At 38.8% G+C, this 27,586-nt stretch overlaps 1 protein-coding gene across 3 annotated transcripts in view; it reads left to right on the top strand.

The window, feature by feature from the left end:
- B3GAT1 (beta-1,3-glucuronyltransferase 1) overlaps positions 1-27,586 on the top strand; it is a 2,298,313-nt gene that overhangs the window by 2,008,923 nt on the left and 261,804 nt on the right. For all 3 annotated transcript variants that reach the window (XM_044081176.1, XM_044081174.1, XM_044081175.1), the window contains one exon: positions 7,553-7,695. In XM_044081176.1, the coding sequence (XP_043937111.1) occupies positions 7,584-7,695 (112 nt within the window). In that variant the 5' untranslated portion in view covers positions 7,553-7,583. The remainder of the gene's footprint in view (positions 1-7,552; positions 7,696-27,586) is intronic.

Genomic DNA, 27,586 nt, shown 5'->3' with positions numbered 1-27,586 from the left:
AACAAGGATGATATTTTAGGTGAAGAGATGCTAAAGGTGGAGAGAGAAGGAGAAAATTAATTTATAGATAGGGAGTAGAGAAAGAAAAACATTAGTAGAGAAAACAAAAGATTAGTAAAAATAGGGAGTCAATGGAATTATTTGAAAATGGATGGCAAAGGGAAGAGATGAAGGTCAGACAAAAAACAGAGAGAAGAGTAAGTGAGATAAAAAGGTATATGTCTCAAAGATGAGTCAGGAAACTGGAACAGGACGGATAAGGTAAACAAACCATGGAAAATAGAGATGGAACACAGAGAAGCAGTGGTAACAGTTTGATAAAAAAAAGGCAAAGGAAGAGATCAGTGTAGCCTCACAAGAAAGTGCAGATGGTAATTAGAGGAAAATGCACTATATACATGCAATGAAAAGGAGATATTGGGTTGGATGAGCCACAATAAGAGAGGTTGGCAGAAAGGCAATCAGCAAAGGGGCAAGTTCAAAACATACTTTGCATATGGAATCCAGAAAAAAAGAAACGCTTTTTAGGTGCATGGCCAAAAAGACAAATGGAGGGACATACATGCTATTATGCAATATGATGACTATACTGAGTCACGTCTAAGGTTAACAAGTGCAATATGGTAACTAAACAGCTGCTATTCACTAGTCTCTATTTATTCTCTATCTTAACAGTGTAGGGGTTTGGTGGTAGGTATTTATTATTTATCACTGGATAATGGGTATTGAATGTGTTTATGTAATGTGAACTACCTCTTGCATGTCATACATGTTATTTTCTTTCTGTTGTTATTCCTTGATACCGCTGTATCTACGTTATTTGCACTGCATTTCTCTCATGAGCTGGCATTTGTAATTTCGTTTAGGCTGCACTTGTGTGATCCTAAATGACAATAAAGTTTCTTTGAATCTTTGAATGATGAGTCTAATCAGTGGCAGGATCATCAGAGAAGACTGGTTAAAGCAGACATACTGAACGAGTGTTTTGTTTCATTCACAGACAAAAGGAAGGTGATAGTGCCCTGCTGAAAGGAAGGCACAGCAAACTCTAAAGAGAAGTATGCATACAATAGGATCAAAAGGTTGGAGACAGAGAAGGAGCTGACTAATCTTAGACAAGATAAAGCATAAAATCTGTGTGGTTTACCTTCCAATGTCCTGAGGAATCTAGCCAATGTGCTGGGAGACTTTTCCTGACAGAGAAAAGCAACAGATCACTAGTCAGTGCCTTAGTACTGGATGGCAGCAAATTTAGTACCCTTGTACAAGGGAAGAGGGGGATTTGGCTTAAGAAGCATCTGGAAATCTACAGGACTACTGATGTACTAGCAAGGACAGGGAAAGTCATGGAGAGAATCCTGAAGAGAAGATTAACTACTTTCCAAAAAAAACAGCAATCTTCAGGGCAAATATCAGCATGAATTCATAGTTGGAAGGATTATCTTGGAGGAAAATGGAACTGAATGCAACAGGAATGAAACAGATCCAGAGTTGTGGATCTCACCTGGATTGGGCCACCAGAAGAAAACAGTAGGGCAGTGGCAGCAGCAAACATAATACTGGATGTAGGCTCAGGGAGATGGATTCCAGATGCAACAAGGTAATACTTCCACATTACAAGGCCCTGTCACACCACACCTTGAATACTGAGTACATATCTGGAGGTCATAAATGGAATGGGAGATCAGGCTGCTAGAAGGGTCCAGATAAAAGACACCTGAAGGGTCCATGGGATGGAGATGAATGACTATGACAATATACTAGAGGAACTGGAGTTTCTGTCACTAGAGACCAGAAGAGACATGGGGGGATGATACGAGCATAAGAGATGAAGTCATGGACTTGTAAAATGGTTGTCCTGTACAGGAAGGACTGATGGAAAATGAGGAGGAGAAGGAGGCATGGGGATTTGTATCTAGGGACTAATCACTCCCTGCATCTTTGAGAATACTTATTCACAGAGAGGCTATGATATCAAGGACTAGCATTCCAGAAAGGATGCTGACTATAACAGCCATAGAAGCATTCAAGAAGACACAGGATACATGGAGAAGGTTGACAGGAACATAGGGATGGGGGAAGGAATTATAGTAAATGCACTTTAATGACAGAAGAAATTTATTGTCTCATTCTGCCATCAGGAAAATGCAATGTAAAGTGAACTTCTCATCAGGGCACACCATAAATGTATGAGCATCCTCAGTACTGCAAATTATGCGTTACAATCAAAGCACCTAGTATGACTCTCTGCACCACAGTTTGACAAATCATTTGAATGCTACTGCAGACAGTACATTTTCACTGTTAATGGTACCCCATATTTAGCGTGAAAGACAAACTTTACCTAATATTTGTTATTTTAAAGCTGTCACATGACATGGCAGTTACTCTTTAAATGTTTAGCATTAACCTTACAGCAGGATCAGTGAGTTTGGGTTTTCTTATTCATGCATACAGCATATAATTTTATTTTTAAATGTCATATTTCATTATGATCTTGATTTAGTCTTAAGTAGCTATAAAGTACTTTGTTAGCAAGAGCAACCTTGCTGTCAGACACTAATGGTTGTTTTGTTATATATTTAATCATGCCTGGCTATGCAAGACTTAAGATTTAACTGTAAAAAGCATGTTAAATACCGCAGTGCCAGAGATTGATGGCAGTAAACTCTTTGTTTGCCCATCAGAACAAATGATTGCTATTTTAGTCATCTTTTGTTTTTAGTATTTCAGAACAGAGAACTCTGGGAGTGTACCTAAAAATGGCCGAGATGTCACCCACAATTTGATTATTGTAATAACATCTCAGAAATCTGAGCTTAGGTGGATTTTCTTTCAGTCAGGAAAGAAATATGGATGTACCAGTTAATACTGTTTGCTTCATCATCTAGGCTTTACTGCTTTGGGCTCAGGTGTTTTTCCCATCATGCACCTGAAATGTGGTATTCATTACCTTGGGAACTTTCCATCTGCATGTTTTTGTGACCTTTTTGATTCTTGAGTACCATTAAGATCCCGAGTTGCTATCATTCAAATGAAATGTGTTTTTTTATGTGTGTGTATTAAGGACTGACAGAGAAATTGATCTGCCATTGCATTTTTCACTACAACATGAGACTTTTTGTTCTACTATAAAATAGTATTAATTGACTTGGCGTTATTTACAATAACTACATTCAGTTCTTAATCCGAATTCCAGGATAAATGCATGCCTAACCTAGTTAGTACTTTGTATAAATTACATCAATTAATACTGTTGCAGAGCTGCTTAAAACAGCTCCACTGAAGGCCACTCAAACAGAAAACTCTTGTGTACTGTTTTTGATGCTGTCTGAAAATAAAAGCAGTATACAGACTCCAGAAATATGACAATGTATGTATGGCATATGTTCATGTATTCCTTTTTGTTAAATTATTGGGCCATCCTATAAAAACTCACCCTTTTCAGCCTCTACCCAAGACTGCAGTGCTTTACATACTGAAATATTTGCCCACCATGAAATCACCTCCACACTACTACTAGTGAACCTCAAGTAAATTTAATTAAAATGTACATCTAAGTTTGCAGACCTGCAGAAAGACTGCTTCCTTAGTAATAACATTGACTGAGACTCTCAGGCAGTTTATGTAGTACACAAAACAGAGTTGTTTTAAATACTTAGCAAGCACACTGATATTCAGAAACATGCTCAGTGTTGCATATCACAGCTCAGGGAAGGAAATACTATTTTTATTTATTTTTAATCAAAACCTTCACTGGAGAAAAATATGAAACCAGCTTGTATCTTATCAGCTATTCTGAAGTAGCATTGTGTCAACTATTCAAGACGTGGAATAAAAATGTCAGCATGTCATTTAAATGTAATGTTTCTTTCATTCAAATATCACTGTTTATAGAAACAATAGCTCTTATCACTTGCATGCCTAGAATAATGGGATACTGACCAAGATTTTCAACTTGATGAAATATCTGTAACCTCAGTTTTATAATCTAAAATGTACTTTGAAAGTGCTCAAACTTAACTGCGTGTTGCAAGAAGAAAGACAAATTCAGATGCCAAATTTCCAACTCTGTTTACCTCTAAGAGAACTAATTTAATACAGAAGTACCCACAGTTAATGAAGCAAACTTTGTGCTACAATTTATCAGGAGATGTCCAGCATGAACCCATCCTGTACTGCAGTTTCTCAGATCGATAAAGTCATATGTCCAAATGAGAAGAAGCTCAGCATTCCCTACTTTTACTCTTTCTGATCACATTTATTTACACACTACATTTGCATCTAGTAGGTCACCTTAGTGCCAGTTGCTTTATAGCCTGGATACTTAGCCAGAATACCACATCTGTAGTCAAGCACCAACGCATGTATTCAAATTAATTTTACAAATGTATGTTACTCTTAAAGAAAATACATTGGTCCAGATTCTAGAACAGTTACTCTCAGTGTAAGTCTGTCCTGATTCTGAAAGACTTGCAATTAGTGTAAGTAACTTACTTCAGTGTAAGGCCTCTCTATAAACAGGCTTACACTGGGGACCAGATTCCAAAAGACCTGCTCTCAGTGTAAGTGGTCACTAGCACTGAAAGCCACTGTTTTGGGATTGGGCCTATTATATAGAATGAATCCCTTGTGTTCTTTCTTTAATTTTATACCAAGCATGCATACTCCATGATTTGGTTGGAAAAAAAAAAAAGCAATGCTGTAGCTCCATACCTATTTTGGAGTCTATCTATAAATTATAACATATACATACCTGAAGTGATCATAATTCAGCCTATTGCAATATTTTGTTGAATTACAATTTAATTTTATCACACTATCATTTTCTGAATGTTTAACAAATAGTTTAGGTATACTTACCACTGTTTTTGACCTATGTGAGCCCTCTCCAATTGAGAAATGGTGTGCATTAATTTGCATCTGTAATCTGAAGAAAAAGCATTAAACTAGACTGCATCCTAAAAAAAAAAAAAGGCAAGTCCTGTATGAAGCACTACAACCTTGGGGAGTCAATGTCTATTTATTTATGCCATTTCTATACACTGAAAGCTAGTCCTGCAGGAACGTGCCATCTACAGTTTACAGGATAAAGCATGGAATATGCTTGCAACATCTGAAAATTATAGCATTTTACCCTTCAGTGACATATTGTGGTTAGACAAAATCCCACCAAAATGAATGCACTTAACAGTGTCTAGTACAGTCTAGTACAAAGTATAACAAAGACACATTTGCACAGATGACTACATGCATTTTTAAAAATCCACTCTAACAATCTGGCCCTTATGTAGGACCCCCAACTCTGAACTCTCAAAGCCACTTCAGGTTTGTAGGGCAAACTGGATCTTTTGCTGTGTCAGGAAATACCCACAGTGGGTTTTTATTGTATCTGTTGAGCATGGTATGTACCATAAGCTATATTACAACAGATACGGTTTTATCCATTTGCAAAGAAACTAAATGTTTAATTCTATATACACTAGTCCAAAATGAATTCCATACATCTTATACATTTAGCCTTTACCTTAAAATAGAATACCATTTTGTATTTTACACAATTAGTATAGTGTCAGTGGCGCAACAGGTTGGACAATCACATTTGGTGCTGAGGAGTGGTAGCTCAGGTGAATGTAAAACTCCCCATGGTAACCACTAAAAAGAGTAGGGAAAGTTCCCGGATACCCTGGTCAAATTCCCCATAGTGGTATAAATACTGCCTCTAGTCTCCCTTGAAAAGAGGCTACTAGCCTAGTGGGCCTAACCCGATCAATAAATAAAAGAACTATTCAGCATTCCTGACTTACTAGCTGTATTCTTAGATTGCTTTAACAATGTACTGTAATACCTACTGTATGATGTAAGACATAATGTAATAATACTAGCATAATTACTCACAATATAAACCATAATAATACTACCATGTTGCACGGGTCTTTGACAGTTTTATAGATCCATTTTCTAAACTCAAACACAGCTCCTAGACGGCTATGTGGTTATTGGAGACTGAGGTTAAATTTCTATGCTTAACAGTTTTATCAGAGTTCAAACTGCATGCAAACTATTAATGCATTTAAAGCACCTATTTAATGTTTAATAGACCTTCCCTTGCTTCACTTTCATCTTTTCTTTTCATAAAGCCCAACACTTTTTCCTATTGTCCAGTACAAATAGTAATATAAAATTACGCTGTTTTAAGAGCTTAGATACAACTTCACAGCCAGTTTAAAAATAACACCTTGGATTGTACATGCAATAACAGGACTGATGTAATATTCAAAATGCTTACAATGCAATACAGTCAACAAAAGTGCTACTTCTGTTTGCACAGATCTTTCTCAGAGAAATTGAGCCCTGCAAGAACTCAGTACTGCATGCTGGTAAACGGAGTCATTTTGTAACGAAAAGTCAAAAGACATGTCACATCAAAAAATAGTCAGACAGCAATTAACATCAAAACCAAATACACGTGATTTAGCACACATAAATCTTATAATAAAAATACCTCTGTTCTGGAAACATTGGCTATTATTGTCTTTCTACTGTAATGATATCTGTGACATATTACTGTAATGATGTATGTGGTATATTGTAGTGTAATAGTGCCCTGTGTTGTATTAGTTTATCTGTTTCGGAGATTCTCTGATTCCAGAGTTGTCTAACAGGGCATACTCTTTGACCTGGTAGAATGTCATTACAAACTGTAATGAGCAAACAAAGTGAGCAAAGATGCGTAAGCAATATAGAAACAAGTAAGTACGGACCAAGCATCTGAAGTCAGCCCTATATGTATGTATACATCTTTGTCATAATCTATATCTATAATCTATAATATATTAAAGCTTCTGTCTGAATAATTTTGTCTCTCCAAATTATGTTTGATCTCATTTATCTCACATGCTGTCTATACCAGACTCCAAAACCATATTGCATGACTTTTGTGCAATATATCTATATTGCATAATTCTACCACAGTTATTTAAATGAAAATAGTCTTATTATTAAGGCTTACAAGGCCCAAGTAGTGAACTGATTAGAAGTCAAAAGCTTTTCCTTTCCTTTACTGCATTCATCATCACTGATATCTGAAATTCAATTCATTCGAATTGGGTAAATCTGTTTTCTCAATGTTCATCACCATTTGTATGTTTCTGTGGTTTGTTCCAGTGCTGTAAATCACCTTCTTCCTGTTTACCACCTGTAATGTTTTGCTGTGATTTCGTGTTGTGAACCTTCTTCTCCCTGTTTCTCACCTGTAATGATTTGTTATGGTTTGTTCTGATACTGAAAATCTCCATCTCCCTGTTTCTCACCTCTGATGTTTTGTTATGGTTCATTCTGATGCTGAGAATCTCCATCTCCCTGTTTCTCACTTCTGGTGTTTCATCATGGTTTGTTCTGATGCTGAGAACCTCCTTCTCTCTGTTTCTCACTTCTGATGATTTGTTGTGGTTTGTTCTGATGCTAAGAACCTCCTTCTTCTTATTTCTCACCTCTGATGTTTTACCTCTTACATTGTCACCATTAATCCATCAATTTGGCTTATTTTCAGGTAATGAAGTACAGCAGGACCAGTCCTGGAGATGCCGAAGAGAAGAGATATCTTGGCTATCGTGTTGATAGTTTTACCTTGGACTCTCCTTATCACAGTTTGGCACCAGAGTACATTAGCACCACTTCTTGCTGTACACAAAGGTAAGATGACATTGAAAAGGCAGTCATGCCTATATCCAATGTCTAAAAGGCTCCACCTTACCGTATCTAAAATAATCCAGTCCTCTCATGTTCCATCTTGAAATTAATCCACAGTGAATTTTGCATCTGTGCATCACACTGTTAAAGTGATTTACACCCCATTCTAGAAGAATATGCAGGTTAAGTCAACATCTCCAAGAATATCACAGTAAATGTAATAAAACTATAAACAGAAAAACAGAATTTGTGATAAAATAAAAAAGCTGTGAGCTGAAAGCTTGTTCAGTCACAATAACTGTGCTTTTGAATAGCAGAAAGAAAACAAGAAAGTATCGAAGTGTATCATTAAGAGAGGAATTAGATGTAAGGAATGTCAAACTAGGATTCAGATATCCAGTGCAGCACCAGAGACATCCAACTAAGCACAAGAGATGAAGATAATTACTTGGATGTTTATACAGCATTCAGATAGGGTGGTTAGCAGAGGTGCAGATGAGACGATACAAGCAACTGCAAAATGGAATAATAAAGGAAAGGGTGATAAAGTTGGCAAAGACACAGAATTAAAAACAAGGGGATGGACTGATGATGGAAATGAGGGAGTGGATATGGAGATTTAAAAGAGAAGTTAGAAAAGAATGCAGTAATATAATAATAGTTACATTGTGGATCTAGAAGGCATGGAATGTGTTATAAGAGCAGAGAGTAAAATGTGTCTACAGAGTAGTTTATGGAAACAACAATATGAGTTGTGAACAGTGAGGTAGAATATAACAGTAATGATGGAGTAGAGGCTACTGTGGGGAATCAAGAGTACCTACATTAAACACAACAATAGTAAGAGTACAGGGGGTACTGTGGGGAGAAGGGAGTACTGACATAGAATATAACAATAGTGAGGCTACAGAGGGTACTGTGGAGAGTAGAGAGTACCTACATTGAACACAACAATAGTAAGAGTACAGGGGATACTGTGGGGAGTAGGGAGTACTGACGTAGAATATAGCAATAGTGAAAGTACAGAGGGTAGTGTGGGGAGTAGTGAGTACAGATGTATAATATAACAATAATGAGGGTACAGAGGGTACTATGGGGGAGTAAAGAGTATGAACGTATAATATAACAATAATGTTGGTATAGAGGCTACTGTGGAGAGTAGAAAGTACCTAAATAGAATACAACAACAGTAAGAGTACAGGGGGTACTGTGGGGAGTAAGAGTACCGACGCATAATATGACAATAATGAGGGTACAGAGGGTACTGTGGAGAAAAGAATATGCAGGTTAAGTCAACATCTCCAAGAATATCACAGTAAATGTAATAAAACTGTGCACAGAAAACAGAATTTGTGATAAAATAAACAAGCTGTGAGCTGAAAGCTTGTTCAGTCACAACTTGCTTTTGAAAATAGCAGAAAGAAAAGAAGAAAGTCTCAAAGTGTAACATTAAGAGAGGAATTAGATGTAAGGAATGTCAAACTAGGATTCAGATATCCAGTGCAGCACCAGAGACATCCAACTAAGCACAAGAGATGAAGATAATTACTTGGATGTTTATACAGCATTCAGATAGGTTGGTTAGCAGAGGTGCAGATGAGACGATACAAGCAACTGCAAAATGGAATAATAAAGGAAAGGGTGATAAAGTTGGCAAAGACACAGAATTAAAAACAAGGGGATGGACTGACGATGGAAATGAGGGAGTGGATATGGAGATTTAAAAGAGAAGTTAGAAAAGAATGCAGTAATATAATAATAGTAACATTGTGGATCTAGAAGGCATGGAATGTGTTATAAGAGCAGAGAGTAAAATGTGTCTACAGAGTAGTTTATGGAAACAACAATATGAGTTGTGAACAGTGAGGTAGAATATAACAGTAATGATGGAGTAGAGGCTACTGTGGGGAGTCGAGAGTACCTACATTGAACACAACAATAGTAAGAGTACAGGGGTACTGTGGGGAGAAGGGAGTACTGACGTAGAATATAGCAATAGTGAAAGTACAGAGGGTAGTGTGGGGAGTAGTGAGTACAGATGTATAATATAACAATAATGAGGGTACAGAGGGTACTGTGGGGAGTAGAGAGTACCTACATAGAATACAACAGTAGTAAGAGTACAGGGGGTACTGTGGAGAGTAAAGAGTACCAATGTATGATATGACAATAATGAGGCTACAGAGGGTAATGTGGAGAGTAGAGAGTACCTACATAGAATACAACAACAGTAAGAGTACAGGGAGTACTGTGGGGAGTAAAGAGTACCAAAGTATAATGTGACAATAATGAGGGTACAGACAGTACTGTGGAGAGTAGAGAATATCTACATAGAATACAACAATAATAAGAGTACAGGGGCTACTGTGAGGAGTAGGGAGTACTGACAGAGAATATAACAATAGTGAAAGTACAGAGGGTAGTGTGGGGAGTAGTGAGTACAGATGTACAATATAACAACAATGAGGATACACAGGGTACTGTGGAGAGTAGAGAGTACCTACATAGAATACAACAACAGTAAGAGTACAGGGAGTACTGTGGGGAGTAAAGAGTACCAAAGTATAATGTGACAATAATGAGAGTACAGACAGTACTGTGGAGAGTAGAGAATATCTACATAGAATACAACAATAATAAGAGTACAGGGGCTACTGTGAGGAGTAGGGAGTACTGACAGAGAATATAACAATAGTGAAAGTACAGAGGGTAGTGTGGGGAGTAGTGAGTACAGATGTACAATATAACAACAATGAGGATACACAGGGTACTGTGGGGAGTAAACAATACCAAAGTATAATATAACAACAGTAAGGATACAGAGGGTAATGTGGGAAGTAAACAATACCAAAGTATAATATAACAATAATGAAGGTACAGAGGGTACTGTGGAATAAGATATGCAGGAATTTATAACAGAAGAAGAATGACAGCAAGTAATAATATGTGTAGTGAGGCTGGTTTTTGCTGTTGAGGAAAAAAAGAAGTTATGTACTCACCATAACATTCCATCTGAGTAGTTGTACTTCATTTGTCCCCAGCCTGTGGGTTATGGATCCATATCGGATCCGACATGGCCACATATCCAGCATCTGATCCAAGCTCCTCCTCTTACACATAATGCTCCCTGTTTCCTTACTTCCTTCAGTCGAGTTTGCTGCTCAACATATAACATATAACATATACACCAGACCTTACCACTACTGGCAGCCCAAAATTCCTGAGCCAAAACATAACAGTCCATTGTGACTCTTGGTCAGGAGGATGGACCGTAGAGCTCTCCTGCGTGAGCTCTTTCTTCGTGGTGGCTGCCACAACCATAGCATCCACCAGGGACCCCTTATTCCAACAAGTCCTGTCTGAAGGGGGGGCTAAGGATTTTATTAGGATGCTTAGGGATAGGCTCCACAGTGTCCAGTTCTTTCCACGACTGAGATATTATTAGGTCCACTAAAGGATCCATGGGAGGGGACACCCAGGGAAAAGATGGGCACTTGCCTAATGCCTCAAGGAAAACTGACTCATCCGAGGTCAGTTTTTTTGGCAGACCACCCCCTTCTCTGGTGAAGGAGTTCCATGATGTCTCCAAAGGAGACATCCTCGGGGGTGATCGGGGGGAACCTTCCCCTTCCTCCAAATCAGTGCCTTTGTGAAGGGCTCCGGTGGGGAGTCCAAGTGCCTCCTTTTACATGTCCGTTTGCGAGGAACCTCCTTGGTGGGGCACTCTGGGGAGGACTCGCCAATGTCCTGCCACTCCCTCAGGGGAGCTTCCTGAGGCAAAATTGGTACAGGCTGTTCCTGAGAGGATAAGATGGTTGGGACCATACCCAAAGCAGAGGAAGTCAGGATGGAGTCCAAGGACAAGATGGTCAAGGGTCTTGACAGCACCGAGAGAGCCCTCTCTAGCACATCAAAGGCTGTCTCACAGAGACAGATGGTTGGTGTCAAAGTCATGGCCTCAAGCTAATGCCAAGACGTGCATTGTCATCCCCTTTGGGAAAAACTCTGTACCCATGAACTACCACATAGGCAGTAGTTCACTAAATACTGAAAGTGTAATAACAGACCTTGGGATACAGGTGGACAGTAGTCTCTCCTTTGATAGCCACATTGCCACAGTAGTCAGCAAATCCTTCTACATGGTACACCTCATTACAAAAGGGTTCTCCTTCAGAAAAAAGGATGTAATTGTTCCTTTCTACTCATCCCTCATCAGACCCATTATAGAGTGCAATGACCCATTTAGCATGTATCTCACAAGACACCTACAACAATTGGAAAGGCCACAGAAATACCTCACTAAGAGGATTACCGGACTCAAACAAATGCCATACGCAGACCGTCTCAAAAAACTCCAGCTCTACTCCATCACATATCACCTACTCAGAGCCGATCTCTGCCTAACATACAAAGCTATGTCAAACCCAGAGTTTTAGAACATGCTACACTTAAAGAAATCCCAATCTGTCTGAACCACACGCTCCAGGTACATAAACCTTGTCACCACAATAAACAGAACATGCTGGAGGGATAGATTCCTGTCCCAGAGACTTCCCATACTCTGGAACAAACTACCCATTCATGTCAAGCAAAGCTCCTCATTGGGCCTCTTTAAGAAAAATTTTGACGACTGGATGGGAAATAGAAGACTCATCCCGGGGATAACTTCTGCGGCACTGCTTGACAGGGGAAAATAAGTTCCTTGGGTGGCAAAAGCTAGGGAACCTTTTTGGTTAGGCTTATATAGGCCCCAGGGCCGATAGCCTAGTACCTACCTATAAACCTATGAAGGAGAATGGACATCCTGAGACTTACTAGCGGGATCCATTCCCCCTCTGATCCAACAGGGGAGTTAAAGCCAAGACTCTAGGAGCCAAGATGCCGAAGGGAATACTGCACTCTGACACACTCGAAGCTGACAACAACCCCTCAGATCTGACTCCAACACTACAGGTGTAAGTCTCGGATCTGACCCGGTCAGATCCAAAATGCTCAAGGCAATGGCCGGCATTGAGGTACAAGGTACTGTCGGCACTGACCCCTCAACCCCAATGGTCCTCGGATCCAGGGACTCCAAAACCGCAGGTCGGATAGGAGAAGGAGTGATCGGCGTAAAAAAAGGCTGCAAGCTCCCCTCTCCAGAGGGAGAAGGGGTAGGCAAGACCCCATCTGAATTTGGCTGTGGATAAACCTCCACATCATCTTATCCATTTCCACTTCACTGATGCTCTTGCTGGAGCAGGAGGACAAGGTCACAGACACCAGTCTGGATTGCCTGTGAGGGGAAGCCCTGACAGGTGACCAGATCCAGGATTCCTCCGTTTCCAGGAGGACAAGGTCACAGACACCAGTCTGGATTGCCGGAGAGGGGAAGCCCTGACAGGCGACCAGATCCAGGATTCCCCCGTTTCCAGGAAGAACCTAGGGGAATTAGCTGGGGCCATGTGGTCGGGGGACTGCTTCCTCAGTCTGTCTTTCCTAGACTTCTCCCCTTCCCCAGACCTCTTGGCGGGAGTTTGTGTCCCTGAAGTGGGGAAGAGGAAGAAGTTGCAGCTGCTGCTCCTGACAAGGGGGGCATAGGGGCTATAGTTCCTGAGGAGGGATGTAGTCCCTTCAGGATAAGTTTATCCCTCCTGAACTTCACTGCTCTGGGATTAAACCCAGCACAGACAGGACAGGAGGTCTGCAGGTGAGCCATCCCCAGGCACACCACACACAGAGTGCGGCCATCAGCTGGAGAGATTTTATGTCCACACTCTGTGCACTTTCTGAAATGTGATTTAGGGGTGTCAGCCATGCCCTAAACAGGCCCAGACACACACTCACTCATGTAAGAAAGAAAGAAAGAAAGAAAGAAAGAAGAACAGTAACGGGAAAGAGAGAAACTTTTATATATATATATATATATATATATCTGATGACTGCACAGGGAGGTAGAAAGATAGAAAAGTGAGAAAAGAAGTTAAGGAAGATAGCAAAAACTCCATAAATTCACTCACAATACCCAATGACTAGCCTAGAATTTGGACCACAATGCTTGCTTTTCCAGCAGCAAACAAGATCTGAAGGGAGGAAGGAGAAAGGGGGCATTATAGGTAAGGGGAGGAGTTTGGAGCTCAGATCAGATGCTGGATATGTGTCCGTGTCAGATCCGATACAGATCCATAACCCACAGGTTGAAGAGCAAATGAAGTCAACTACTTCAGATTATTAGTTAGACAAAGGGATAAAAAAGAAAGCAGGGAATGTTACACAAGTATGATTATAATTCACATTCAGATGCTGAGGCTGATGAAGGTATAAATGGGGGTGTGAGTGCTAAGATCAAAAGTATGGATTGTGGGAGTAAATGTGTCTCAATATACTAATAATATTGGTAGTGATGCTGGTAAGGCTGGGATTCATTACAGGATTATTAGAAATGTGTTATGGGTGGAAATTGTGCCACACTAACAGACAAAACAAGTGATGTAAAAAGGGTATGTAGAAGGAGAGGATACTCGCACGTCATAGCTGTTTAACCAGCTGCATGACTTTCAGTTCCCCATGGCAACCATTTTACATGATAGCATGTAGGAAGGTGAAAATGTCTGATGCAGACATACTACTGTATGTCAACGTCAGGAATAAAGCTATTACTGTCCTAAGGAACACAGCCAATAATGGGCACCCTTGTTCTGTGGTACAGAGAGGTATATCAGATTAGGTGCTAGAAAAAACTGGATGGCTAAACCAAACTTGTAGGAAGCATGAAAACTAAAAACCTGAGCAAGGAATAAAAAAAAAAAATTGTGTACTGTGAGAAGGTGAATGACAGTACCATAAATGTGTTTTTTTTCTGCACAAAGAATAAATGTTGTTTGTCTAAAGTCCAGAAAGGGACTTCCTTAAGTGCTATAAAGGTGACTGTTACAAAAACATTTGCAATGCATATGTTACATTTGACAACAAAAGGAAGATTGATAGAATTTTGTGGTGGTCTGGATTTTGGACACAAGCTTGAAATGTACACTACTGATTGGGCCATTCACATTTTACTACTTTCCAGTGCCATAGCCAATACCTAAAAAGTAACTGAATTTTCTTAAATGAGGTGTGAAGGCTGCCAGCTTAGCTAGATATAATTTTATAGATAATTCTATTATTGGTAAATATTAATATAACACACAGGCTTTGTTGTCTTAAATGGAAAAAATGCTGTTAGATGTGGAACTGAAAAAAAATGTAACAACAGTACACTCTACTGGCAAAAAGCTGACCAAGTAAAGCATGTTATGACCCTTTGCTCTAAAGTCGGCTCCAGCCTGGCTAGATGAAGACATTCTTTTTATTGTTTTAACCAATAGTTAAATTTCTAGATTTAAACATGCAAATGTATTTTTATTGCTCTGCTTCCTGACCAGCTGCAAGATAACACAAGGAGATGTTAAGAATGTAAATGTAGTTTCTGTTAGCCTGGGAACCCAGGGAAGTGTGAAAAATGATGTAATGGGAACCAGGAATGTGATTTTAAAAACAGAGAGAATCAGAGACCATTAAGCATTTTTGTCTTGACCATCCAACTCAGCACTGTCTTGCTCTATAAGTAAATTTATCTTAGACTTGTGTTTGTGTTGAAATAGCTAGAAACTAGAAAGATTAGACTAAGTGTTTTTCTGTGATGTCAGAACTGTACTACTGAATTATTTTAAGTATTTCTCTGTGATCTCTGAACTCTTGACTAGCACTGTGTAGTAAGAAGTATTGTCTTCTGTTTTAGTATTTATTATTAAATATTTTTAAACCTTTCAACTGTGGCTGTTTTGTGTAGAGATAATTTAAGCTCTAGAGTATATTGCATATTTATAGTGATTACTGTACCAAGTCACTCTAATGAGCCTTGACTGTTTAGTTATACTACCAGTTGGATAATAATATTGCACAGTAATAATTGGACACCTTTTAAAGGGCCTTTGAGTAGCTGATAAATATTAGCTGGGTGGTTGCAGTGATTTCTACCGTAGAGTCTGGGTAAAAGGGGTACAGCTGGAGAACCTGTGCCAGCCTTTTTCAGAAGTGTCTGTGTGGTTGTATAAACTCTTATCTCAAAGTGTGTATGTGTCAGCTACTTGGGCAGGGACATAAAGCACTGGTTGGACAGAGAGGGTGCTGGAGGTTTTAGCTTGCCCAGCTGGCTGAGATCTGCACCCTATAGCCTTGCCAGTGGGGAGTCTTATTGGGGACCTGGAGAGCAAGGGAGTGCCCTGGACTGACTGTGATCTCTGTGTGCTAAGGAAAATTGCACTTTACTGTGTGTATTTGTTATCCTTTCCTCCTATATGAGATGCCCCTCACTGGTGTTAGTGGTGAGGATTGAGGCTCCTTGATTGCTGGGCCAGGGCACGGGGGTCACATGAAGAAACAGACATTATCAATATGACAACATGGTTACATAGATATTGCTCTGTTTGACCATAACTGCATTAAACAGTTTCAATATACAGCTAAGGGCATGTAGATAAGAAGTGAAGTTATGGATTAAGAAATGCAATGTCTGCCTTATATATCGTGGATGTAGAAATAGAGAGCAAAGCTTTCCCCAATGTGGTGGAAAAACTTCTTGCAAAATATAGTGCATTTAACACCCCAGTCTAAAGTGTGACAAACTGAAATATATGTGTGGGGGGGGGGGTTTAAATATACTTTATTATCCATCATAAGAAAAGAGGAACTTGGATAAAAAGAGCCCTAATCAGACTGATCAGGCTAGTTATCCCACATTTATTATTATTTTTTATGTATCCTATTTGTTGACCAGGTTAGACCCAATAGGCTAGTAGCCTGTTTTCAGAGGAGACCTGAGGTGGTATTTATACTACTATGGCAAATTTGGCCAGGACGTCGGGCAACTTCTCTTACTCTTTGGAGTTGCTAGATGGTGTTGGAGGGCTCCTACAGCAGGGAGGGAGAGGCCTAAGGAAACACAGTATGGAGGTGGTAAGTGTGAATGTGTAGAAAAATGTGCCTGATATGACGCCTCAGAATGAAGACAAAGATTCTTGTGTGGTGAATGTTACAAATAAGCAGTGTTTAGCTGTCTGCATGGAGAAGGAAGTGAGTGAGTATATTGAAGTGGTGCAGATAACAGAACAGGTGTCAGAAGTGCTTGGAGATGATGTTATGTTGCAAATAATCAAAAAGGATGATCTTATAGGAACCAGGTGATGTGGTAGCAGAGAATGCAGCAATTAAAATTAAAACCTATGCAACAGCGACAGAAACTAAAAAAGAAAAGGCGTCTGGTTTTGTAGCAGCTGATAATGCTGTAACTGAAACATATGCAGTAGTGACAGTAGGCAAAAAAGGAGAGCAGAAACAAACTGTAAGCAAAACTGTTTTTTAAAAAAAAAAGATGATTGGCTGTGAGAATAAGAACAAAACTGCCACTGTAATAGATCAATATGTATTGACAATTTGGTAACTTATGGTTTTAAAAGCTCAAGAAATATGGTATTTTATACATACTGGGTCAGCGACATTTTGTGACTTAACATTTGAAACTGATGGACTGATGATGAAATTTCTGGAACTGTGTAACAAAAAGGAAATTTATCTGTGAAGCAATTATTTGTTTTCTCGTAATAACTTAAGCTTCACAGTTTAGAACTGATGAACTGAAAGAAGATAATAAAAATGCATGCAGGATCTTTGTGAAACTTGAGAATATTGTGAAAATTAGAGAGGAGAGAAACTTATGGAATGGAGGGCGAAGGTTGAAAGCTGTTTTGAAATGTGAAAAAAGCATGATGAGACATTTGACAAGTGTTATTTTTGTGGCTAGTCATAGAGGGACATTAAGAAATGCTAGCCAGCCTAAATCCTGTTTCTTTTGACGGGACCTTTGTCATTTAATTAATGATTGTGACAGGATACAATGAAACTAGTGTGGGGAGAAAGGACAGACAGCAAGAACATATGTCGCTGAATGCAGGTTGTGTAAAAAGGAGACACGTTTGGATGGATTGTCAAGAGTAAACAGAAAATAATCAAAAAGAAGGGGAAAAGAAAGAAAACATATACAAGGAAGGGCAGCAAGAGACTGGGGAGATGGTGAACTAGGTGAAGAAGAAACTGTATAAAAAGAAAACATATGGAAGGGGGAAATGTGGAGACGGTGCATGCAGGAAGGTCAGGAGACAGGACCAACAGTAATAATTTTTTGAACTTTTAGCCATTGAAAAATCTAATTCTGCAGATTAAGGATTGTTTGTACATAAACTCAAGAAAAAATATTCAATTGGAGAGAGGGTAAAAACAAGAATACAAAAATGTAATAATATTTTCCTTAAACTTAAAATGAAAGAAAATCAACAATTTTAGAATATGTTCAGTAAATGTGAACCATACCATTAACACTGTAAGAAGGATAGAGATACTGGAATGATGCACTAAATGTAATGTGGATGCTATTTTGTTAGAAGATGGAAGATTCCTGACAAGTGATTAAAGACTGCAAACAGAAAAATGTGTAGGTAGAAATATAATATGGAACTTAAGAAGTGAAAATTGTTCTGTATTGACTGTGTTGTGTAAAGAAACAGTTAAAATCCTAGATATAGCATTGATAAAATGGGAAGGTTAACGATTGTAGATGTGAGGGGGAGAGAATATGTTTATAGAAGTATACCTTTGTATGTATATATAAATAGCAAGAAAAGAGCTATTCTGTTTCATCAAATATTAGACTATATGTGATGGTTAACATGAAAATTGTAATGGCAAGGGACTTTAATTGTGATGCAAGGGGGAAATGTAAAAAGAAAGGGAAACATGTAAAGAAATACAGGAAGTAATAAAATGTGTTAACTGTGTGAACAAAATTCAATGTACTTATACAAGGGGTGAGTACTTGGATGTGAAATGTATTATTTTGTATTATCGGAAGCTTGGGAGATAGCAGATGGTGATGCAGTTGTGATGCATTTTTCAGACCGTTTATCAATATAGATGGAAGTGATGGAATAAAGGGATTATATTAAATTTTGAAAGGGAATAGAAAGAATAAATAAGAAATATTTGAATGAAATTGGTGAGTGAAAAATATTGCAGTTATGAAAAGATTATATAACAATGAAGGACTTCTATAAAGACTGTTCTCAGTAGTGGACTGAATTTAAAAAGCAGTATAAAAAGTGATTTTTTTTCAAAGGCAGGATGATGTAAGAAAGGAAGAGAAAGTAATGTATAGGGAAATGTACAGAAATGTATTAGAGAACTTAGACAGTAATACAAGAGTGTACAACACTATGGAAAAAAGAAATATATGTAAAACTGAGAAAAAAGGTATTACTATTTAGGCAGAGATATTATTTACAATGTAGATAGTAGGCGGTATCTACTTTGGGTAAAATAGTAAAGGAGGATATTCGTATAATGAGGGAAATTAAAAATGTAAAAGTATAGAGAAAAAGAATACTATGGAAAATACGTATAAGACTAGAAAGAAGGAAAATAAGAAAGAGAGAATGGAAATCAAAAAAATTCCAGAACAAGTTCAGGAAGAATCTGAAAAACAAATTACTTAGTGAATTGGGTGAAGTACTTAGGAAAGTAAATGTTGATTTAATTTCAGACCCAGACGGTATAGACTATGGAACATATAAAAAATTAATGGATTGGCAAAGAGAGTATTATGTAAATGTACTGAATGAAAGGTTGGATGAAGGATTGTTTATGAAGAGTTATGTAGTGGGATTTTAAAAATTATATGGAAGAAAAATGAGAAGTATGAAATGAAAACTTGGAGACCCATCACACTAAATAACACAGATTATATTTTTATAAGAATAATACAGAGGAGAATGAAAGGAAGGATGAGGGATATTATAGAAGAAAGTACATATTGTATTAAAGGGAAATTATATCAAGAATTGTTATTGGTTGTGATAAAAACTGTGGTGATATAAATAAAAAGGAGAAAACTTATGGTAGGTGATATCAGCAAGACATTTCTTACAGTAGGACATAATGCTTTGTGGGATGTTATAGAGCAGTATGGCATAGGTAGTATAATTAGTAGAGTGTGTATGTCAGCATATCAAAATAATAGAGTGAGAGTGTTAGTGAACAGGTGGTTGAGTAAAGAAATATGCACAGAATGTGGGATAATGTTTGCACTGGTAATGAATGCAAAAGTGAATGAAGTAGTTTATGAAATTAAATATGTTACATATGTGAGGCACTATAATATACGCTGGTAATATAGTTCTAGTTGCTAAGATCAAAATGTGGATGAGGGAAGTGCTGTTTTGTCTGAATGGATCTTTAAAGGAAATGGGAATGACCTTGAATAAAGATAAAAGTTAGGGTTTGCGTGATGTGGTGAAAATTGGGGGGTGTATTTTTCAATGAATAAAGTGTCTTTGCCAGCGATAAAATTTAAGGAAAATTGTGTACTCTTTGCCAGGGACAAAATTTAAGGAAAACTGTGTAATTATGATGCAATGGCAAGGTTTGATAAAAGAAATAAAATAAATAAGTCTTCTATGGAGGATGTATACATTAGCATTCAGGAAAAAGGTTCATCTGGTAAATTTTGTAATAATGGGAAAAACAGAGTACATGTTAAATGTTTACATGATACCAGAAAGTACAAAAAAGAAATTGTGCAATCAGTGTCTTTTTCATATAAAATTCAAGATTAAACTCAGTGAAAAGAGTTGTGTGTGCATGAGTGAAGATGAAAGGGGATGGGGGCTACTAAATTCAGTTGTTTATTCTACTTCTTTAAACTTGTATAGAGTATTAAAGTAGATAAAGGAAGGGAATGAAAAACTAATAATGTTTAAATACAAGTACAAAAAGTTCTTGGGAGATAAGAATGAGAAAAAGAATATGTAAGTGAAGAAATAAAAGATTATGAAGAAATTAATACTAACATGGAAAATAAAAACTGATGATACAGAGAAAGCTAGAAGGATGTCATAATAATGTGATGAAAACGTATTATTATGTAAATCCATGGGAATGTACTAGAGAAAGTGATTGAAGCCATTAAAGTAAGGAAAAAGTAGTGCACTAAGATAGAGTGTCAGGATTTCCCATGGAGACTGGTAATAAATAAACTGCTAGTAAAGGAGAATAAGCCATTTAAAAAGAAAGTTGAAAGACTGTTTATTTTGTGGGGAGGAAGAGAAAGCAGAGCATGTTTTTTCTGAAATGTAAAAGAATGTTAAACTTCTTGAAAAGGTTGTATAAAAACTTTGCAGACTATTAATGACATGAATATGAGTATGTATGGATATTATAAGAACAAGAAGAAAGAATATGTGAAAAGAGTAGATAATATTTTATTTTATGTAATGTGGGTTACTTGGAATGAAAGACTGAATGAAATTTTGTTTAATGGGAAATGGATTTTGGCAGATATATTGCAAAAAATAGATTATGGTTGTAGAAGGAGGATCAGTTATGGAAGAATAATGAATAACAGTGAGGATGTTATAAGAAAAATAATAAACAGTGAAAAAAATAGAAGTGTGTATGTGTGTGTACACACACACACAAACACACACACATATATATATGTGTGTGTGTGTCTAAATATACACATTTTGTAAATATGCAAATAATGTTTTTATATGTTGTGATTCAAACTGGAACCTTAGTTTGAGAGACAGCCTTACAGAACTATCTGCAAATATATAGAGCTGAGTATATTTTTCTGTATTATTCTGTATTATAGAGCTAAATTGTTTGCTTAGATATCTGTTGTCTTACTGCTCTGCAAATATATAGAGAACAGTATATATTTTTTGGCTATATAATTTGTACATTCCTCACATCTGTGTTGAAACTGTTTTTCCCCACCCCCTCCCTGTTCTTGGTTGTAGTTTAAATTTGGTGGCTTTTGCAGTGCCCGCCTCACTGTAGATTTGATCTAAGGCACTCCCCCAGGCCCATCTCTTTACCACATTCTACCTAATAAACCCTTTCTGCACTTGCTTTTAGTCCTTTTTAATTTAATTACATTTTTTCAAACTGTGTGTGGACTAATATTGCTACATATTCAAGTGTGCCAGCTTGCACTGCATGAGAATTGTATTTACTACTGCTTTTGCTACTTTTCTGAAAAAAAATTCATCTGCTTTTACTGTACTTGTGTTTCTTCCTACTTTATTTTGCTTTTGTGTCATCTTAAAAGTACTCAATTGTATTTATTACTGCTTGGTGTAACTCATTCTAAGCCTTTTAGTTTAAACACTTGGGCTTCAGACCAGTTGTTTTACATTAAGAGGGTTTGTGGTCTGCACTGTAGTGGCAGAACAGGTAGCTTACATCCTTCTAAGTTGGGAACTGCTGATTGAGGGCTCAGTGTCTGTTATTCTAAAAGTGTATTAATTCTGGTTTAAGCACTTGGGCTTTCAGGCCAGTTATTTTACATTGAGGGTTTGTGGTCTGCACTCTTGTGGGAGGAGAGGCTGGACTCTGCCCTTCTGAGCTGGGAATTTCTGGTTAAAGGCTTATAGTGCATGCATATCTGAACTGCTTCTTACTGAAATTGGTACACCTTGTTTGCTGTAGCATAGACTAGATCCAGGCCTGCTGAATCTAGCTTTGTTTGTGTATCTTGAGCACTAATCCAGGCATTCTTTAAAGTATTCAATTGTATTTATTACTGCTTGGTAGTAACTTGATTAGAGTGTAGTTATTCTAAGTCTTTTGGATTAAGCACTTGGGCTTCAGACCAGTTGTTTTACATTAGGAAGGTTTGTGGCATGAACTGTGGTGGCAGGACAGGTAGCTTTCATCCTTCTAAGTTGGGAACTGCTGATTAAGAGCTCAGTGTCTGTTATTCTTAAAGTGTATTAATTCTGGTTTAAGCATTTGGGCTTCAGGCCAATTATTTTACATTAAGAAGGTTCATGGTCTGCACTCTTGTGGGAGGAGAGGCTGGACTCTGCCTTTCTGAGCTGGGAATTTCTGGTTAAAGGTTTATAGTGCCTGCATATTTGAACTGTTTCTTACTGAAATTGGTACACCTTGTTTGCTGTAGCGTAGACTAGATCCAGGCCTGCTGAATATAGCTTTGTTTGTATGCTTGTTGTTTGTTTGCTTGTTATTTCCCTGGAATGCTAATTCCACCTAAAACACGGCTTCTCAGCACTTCTGTGGATCCCTAGTGATATCTGCATTGCTTACTGTACTTATTTCCTTGTTTCACTTGAAAGAAAGTTACTGTTTATCGTTTTTACATTTAAGTTACCTGTAACACATTGCACGTAAGTTACCTGGCACTTGCTCACTAAAGCAATTATATAAGTCAGCACTAAAAATTAAAAGCACTACACCCTCACTCCCCACTGGCCCTTGTTTTCAATTATAAAGGAATTCCCAATATTATTCTAGCATGTCCAAAGGTCAGTTGTCGATCTCCTCTCCGGTCCAGCTGGTGAATCTGGGAATCTTGAGGCAATGTTACAACTGCCTCATCTACACAGACAACCCTCTCCTCCTCCCAACAAAGTCCAACACATGTGAGAGATGCAACCATATAGCCAAACTGGAGGCAAAGCTCTCTCACCTCAGTACTGGCATAACCAGTCAGGAGGAGAAGGAAACCACACTCACTACAATTCCAGTCTCACATAGACCTACCACGACAGCAAACCAAACACATAATCACACAAAAACATACTCGGAGGCTCTAAATAAAGATCTGCCTAAGCAGCAGAGACCTCCAAAGCAGACACCCAAGCAACCGCTACCCCAAAACAAAACACGTGCAACACATATCTCACAAAGCCAGTGTGCTGAACAGTCACAGCCCTTAAGGCTAAACAACACACCTGATACACTTGTAATAGGTGCTCTATTGTCAGGCACACTGACGTCCTGCTCACCAGGCTGAACAAGGAGAAGGTCACGGTGAGCAGCCTGCCGGGCGCTAGGATCCGCCACATAACACAAGCACTCAGGTCACTCTAAGGCAAGTACAAATATGACTCAGTCATTGTCCATGCTGGTGTGAATGACCTGAGACGTACCTCCCTAGACTACATGAAAAGAGACATAGAGGAGCTCTCTGAGCATGTAGCCCAGGCTGGTATGACCCTGACCTTGAGTAGCATCTTACCCTCACCAATAATGATGCCACAATATGAAGACAAAATGATCAATTTCAACAATTGGCTTAAGTACTGGTGTCATTCAAAGGGGATCCAATACCTGTCAGCCTGGGATGATATGCTCGATAAGCCACGATGCTTCACTAGGGACGGCTTGCACCTGTCACCCCTGGGCTTTCGGATATTGGCAAAGGCTCTTGCTACCCCCATGGTGCCTTTTTTAGGCAAGGCTCAAAAGATAAAACCCACCTCCATAGGTATCACAAGGGATAAGAAACTAAGAGTAATGCTACTCAACGCCAGAAGTCTAAACCTCAAGATGCACACACTCGAAACTCTCCTTAGCATGGAGAACATCGATATCTGTGCAGTAACAGAAACCTGGTTCAGAGCTCCCGAGAGCACCCCAGCACTACCAGGTTATACCTCATACCATGCTTTTTGGCCCCAAAACTTGGACCGAACCACAAAAGGAGGGGGAGTATCGATATTCATCAAAGATACTCACACCTCCAGGTTGGTGGCAAAGCACGAAGCATCAGAGACTATCCATGTGCAACTAACAGTGGGTAAAACTGCCTTCCAGTTTATAGCCTGCTACAGACCACCCTCCCAAACCCAGGAACCCCACTTGGCCTTCCTAAGAACACTGCAAAATATGAAGGTCTCTCCAAACACCATTATATTGGGCAACTTCAACTACCCAAACATAGACTGGGAGCATTACTCTAGCTCCAACACCCTAGCCCAAAGGTTCCTAGAATTCATAAACTCAAATGCTGTGGAACAACTTGTTACTACTCCCACAAGAGGGGAAAACATACTGGACCTGATCATCACCAACATGGGGACTCTATGCTCCAGACCAGAAGTGTATCCCTCACTGGTAAGATCAGACCATAAACTGATCTCACTGGATATTCACATCCCGACCCCACCCCCTGCCCAGAAAACCACAGTGAAAAACTTCTCTAAAGCAAATTTCACACTCCTCAAAACCAAGGTGGAATCCTTCAAAGCCCCTGGGCCTGTGGAAAATATGGCCCAGACCACAGAATCCTTTATAAATGCATTCTATGAACACCTTCAGGAATGCATGGATCATGCAATCCCAAATAAAACCAAGACCCAATTCTCCAAAGGCAGACGTGCTGTCTGGTGGACCCCAGCCATAAACAAACTATACAATAGAAGGAGGAAGCTACTACATGATAGAGCAAAATCCCAAATAGTGAAGGCATCTCTGATCAGTATTAGCAAAAACCTAAGGGCACTTATAAAATCGTCTAAGGCCAGCTTCGAGAGAAAAATTGCACAGGACACTAAGGATAATCACAAGGCTTTCTTTAGTTATGTTAGGAACCTGGGTGGGAATTCCCAGATATGCTCAGAATTAGTCCAAAATGACAAAAAATACACCGAACCCACAGACATTGCCAACATCCTAGCTGACAGGTTCAGCGCAAAATTCTCCCCACCAAAAGGGCAAATATCTATCCCAGCAGAGTGCTGCCCCCTGACATCTCAGATGCTCAGGTAAGAGCCGCCCTCTCCAAAGCAAAAAACACAGCATCAATGGGACCAGACGGTGTCCAGGACTGCGTCCTACATGAACTCCAAGAAGAGCTAAACCCAAACATAAAACTACTGTTCAATCTCAGCCTTACTACAGGATATGTACTCAAAGAGTGGCGTACAGCAACAGTGGTCCCTCTCCACAAAGGTGGTGCCTCAATGGGCCCTGGAAACTATCGCCCCATAAGCCTGACTAGCTTGGTCTGCAAAGCTATGGAAAGGATCATCATGGACCTCATAAATAAAGATATTGGGGACCTACAGACACTGGATCCTACCCAGTTCGGCTTTGTTAAGGGCAGATCCTGCCTCGTAAACTTGGTCGACTTCTTTGAAACAGTCACCAAGGCCATTGACGAAGGGAAGGTGGTCCACACAGCCTACCTGGACCTCGCAAAAGCCTTCGATACAATACCCCACTCGGGCATTATAGATAAGCTCACCAGCTTAAATATAAACCCCTATGTCACTGGATGGGTTCCAAACTGGCTCAAGGACAGAACCCACATGGTTAGAATTGCTGGAGCCATGTCAGACTCCAAACCAGTTACAAGTGGCGTCCCACAAGGCTCAGTCCTGGGACCTCTCTTGTTTTAACTCACCAAGAGGATCAAAGGGCTCAAACAGATGCCATATGCTGCCCGGTTAAAGAAACTCCAGCTCTACTCAGTGGCATACCGCCTGCTCAGAGGCGACCTGTGCCTGATGTATAAAGTCATGTCCAACCCGGAATTAAGGGACATGCTGCACCTCAAAAAATCCAAATCCCATCGAGCTACACATTCGAGAGACTTGAACCTCAGCACTGAAATAAATAGGACATGCTGGAGGGACAGATTCATAACCCAGAGGGTCCCTTCACTCTGGAATAAAATCCCAGTCCAGGTTAGGCAGAGTCCCCCATTGACTCTCTTCAAGAGGAATCTTGATGAGTGGATGGAAGATCGTAGGTTTACCCCGGGTATCACTTCTGTGTCACTGTTAGACAGAGGCACAGTATACTAACCTCGAAAAAGGGCATAGCAAAATTAATTTAAAATGGTGGCGAAAGCCAAACATACTCTGGCTAGGCTTATAAATGCCCTAGGGCAGATAGCCTAGTATGAACCTATGAACCTATGTTAAATAAAAGACACCCTACTCTTTTTGATAGGTGCCATGGGATCTTTTGCATACACCTGAGCTTCCACCAGCTCAAGCAAATGGGGCCTCAGTTTAACATTTCATCCAATGGACAGCACACTCAGGAGTACAGCACACCCAAATACAGCAATGCAGTATCAACAATTGATGTGTGGGAATAAAACCACAAATGTTTGCAGCAAAGATGAGTGTGGTACCTGTTAGACCACTGGCATATAGCATTTCATTAAAAAATTACATTAAAATTATTGTTTTCCATTTAAGATCATTTCTATTATTTTCTGGGCATAAAAAAACAGATTTACTAAAAAACGTTGTGAATCTAAAAATAAAATATATCTGATGATTTCATCAATCTGACCATCTTGAGTATATGACTGACAAGCCAGTATAAAGGTCAGCCCTTCAGACTATGAAAAAACTAACAAAAGTAAACCTTCCCCTAATTGGTTTTGTATCAGACATCGTAGGTTAAGATTATATCCGTCAATATCTGTCAAACTCTAATTTGGTAAAATATTAAAAGCTAGTAAATTATGTACTTAAACCTTAAGTTAGCATTTTTCCCCATTCTATTATCCTAACCAGAATAGTATGCATAACCTACTCCCCACCATAAGTAAGATATGAAAATTATAATATTAATAACATGTTTTGCCTTTTTAGCCTCTTCCTTCTCAAGCTCTAAAATGTTGTACACTGGGGGCAGTTTATTACTTATTTTTTTAAGTATTTTAAGTGACTGGAACTTTAATTAGTCATGTGATTACTGGTGCTGAGTACTTTAACTGAACTGTTTACTGTGTACACAATCTGAAGAATCTTGGAATATTAATAGAATGAAAGCGATTATCCTTTTATATACGTTTTAACCACCTCAATTCTTGTATTTTATTTGTTTTACTGTGTTATTAAATGGCTCTTTAGAAAGTTTTTTAGGTTGAGTTACTTTGGTTGAGTTTAGCTATCTCTCATCGACTTGCTTTGTTGGTTTTTAGCTTGTCAGTTGTTTTTTCGGTTTATTAAAATTATAATATTATTAAGGAACTGTGAAACTCACTGATTCACAT

The sequence above is a fragment of the Protopterus annectens genome, chromosome 8.part0 (assembly GCF_019279795.1).
Source record: "Protopterus annectens isolate FY-2018-M chromosome 8.part0, PAN1.0, whole genome shotgun sequence".
Lineage (NCBI taxonomy): Eukaryota > Metazoa > Chordata > Ceratodontiformes > Protopteridae > Protopterus > Protopterus annectens.
The sequence above is the reverse complement of the archived record's forward strand: the minus strand, read 5'-3'. Positions and strand labels throughout refer to the sequence as shown.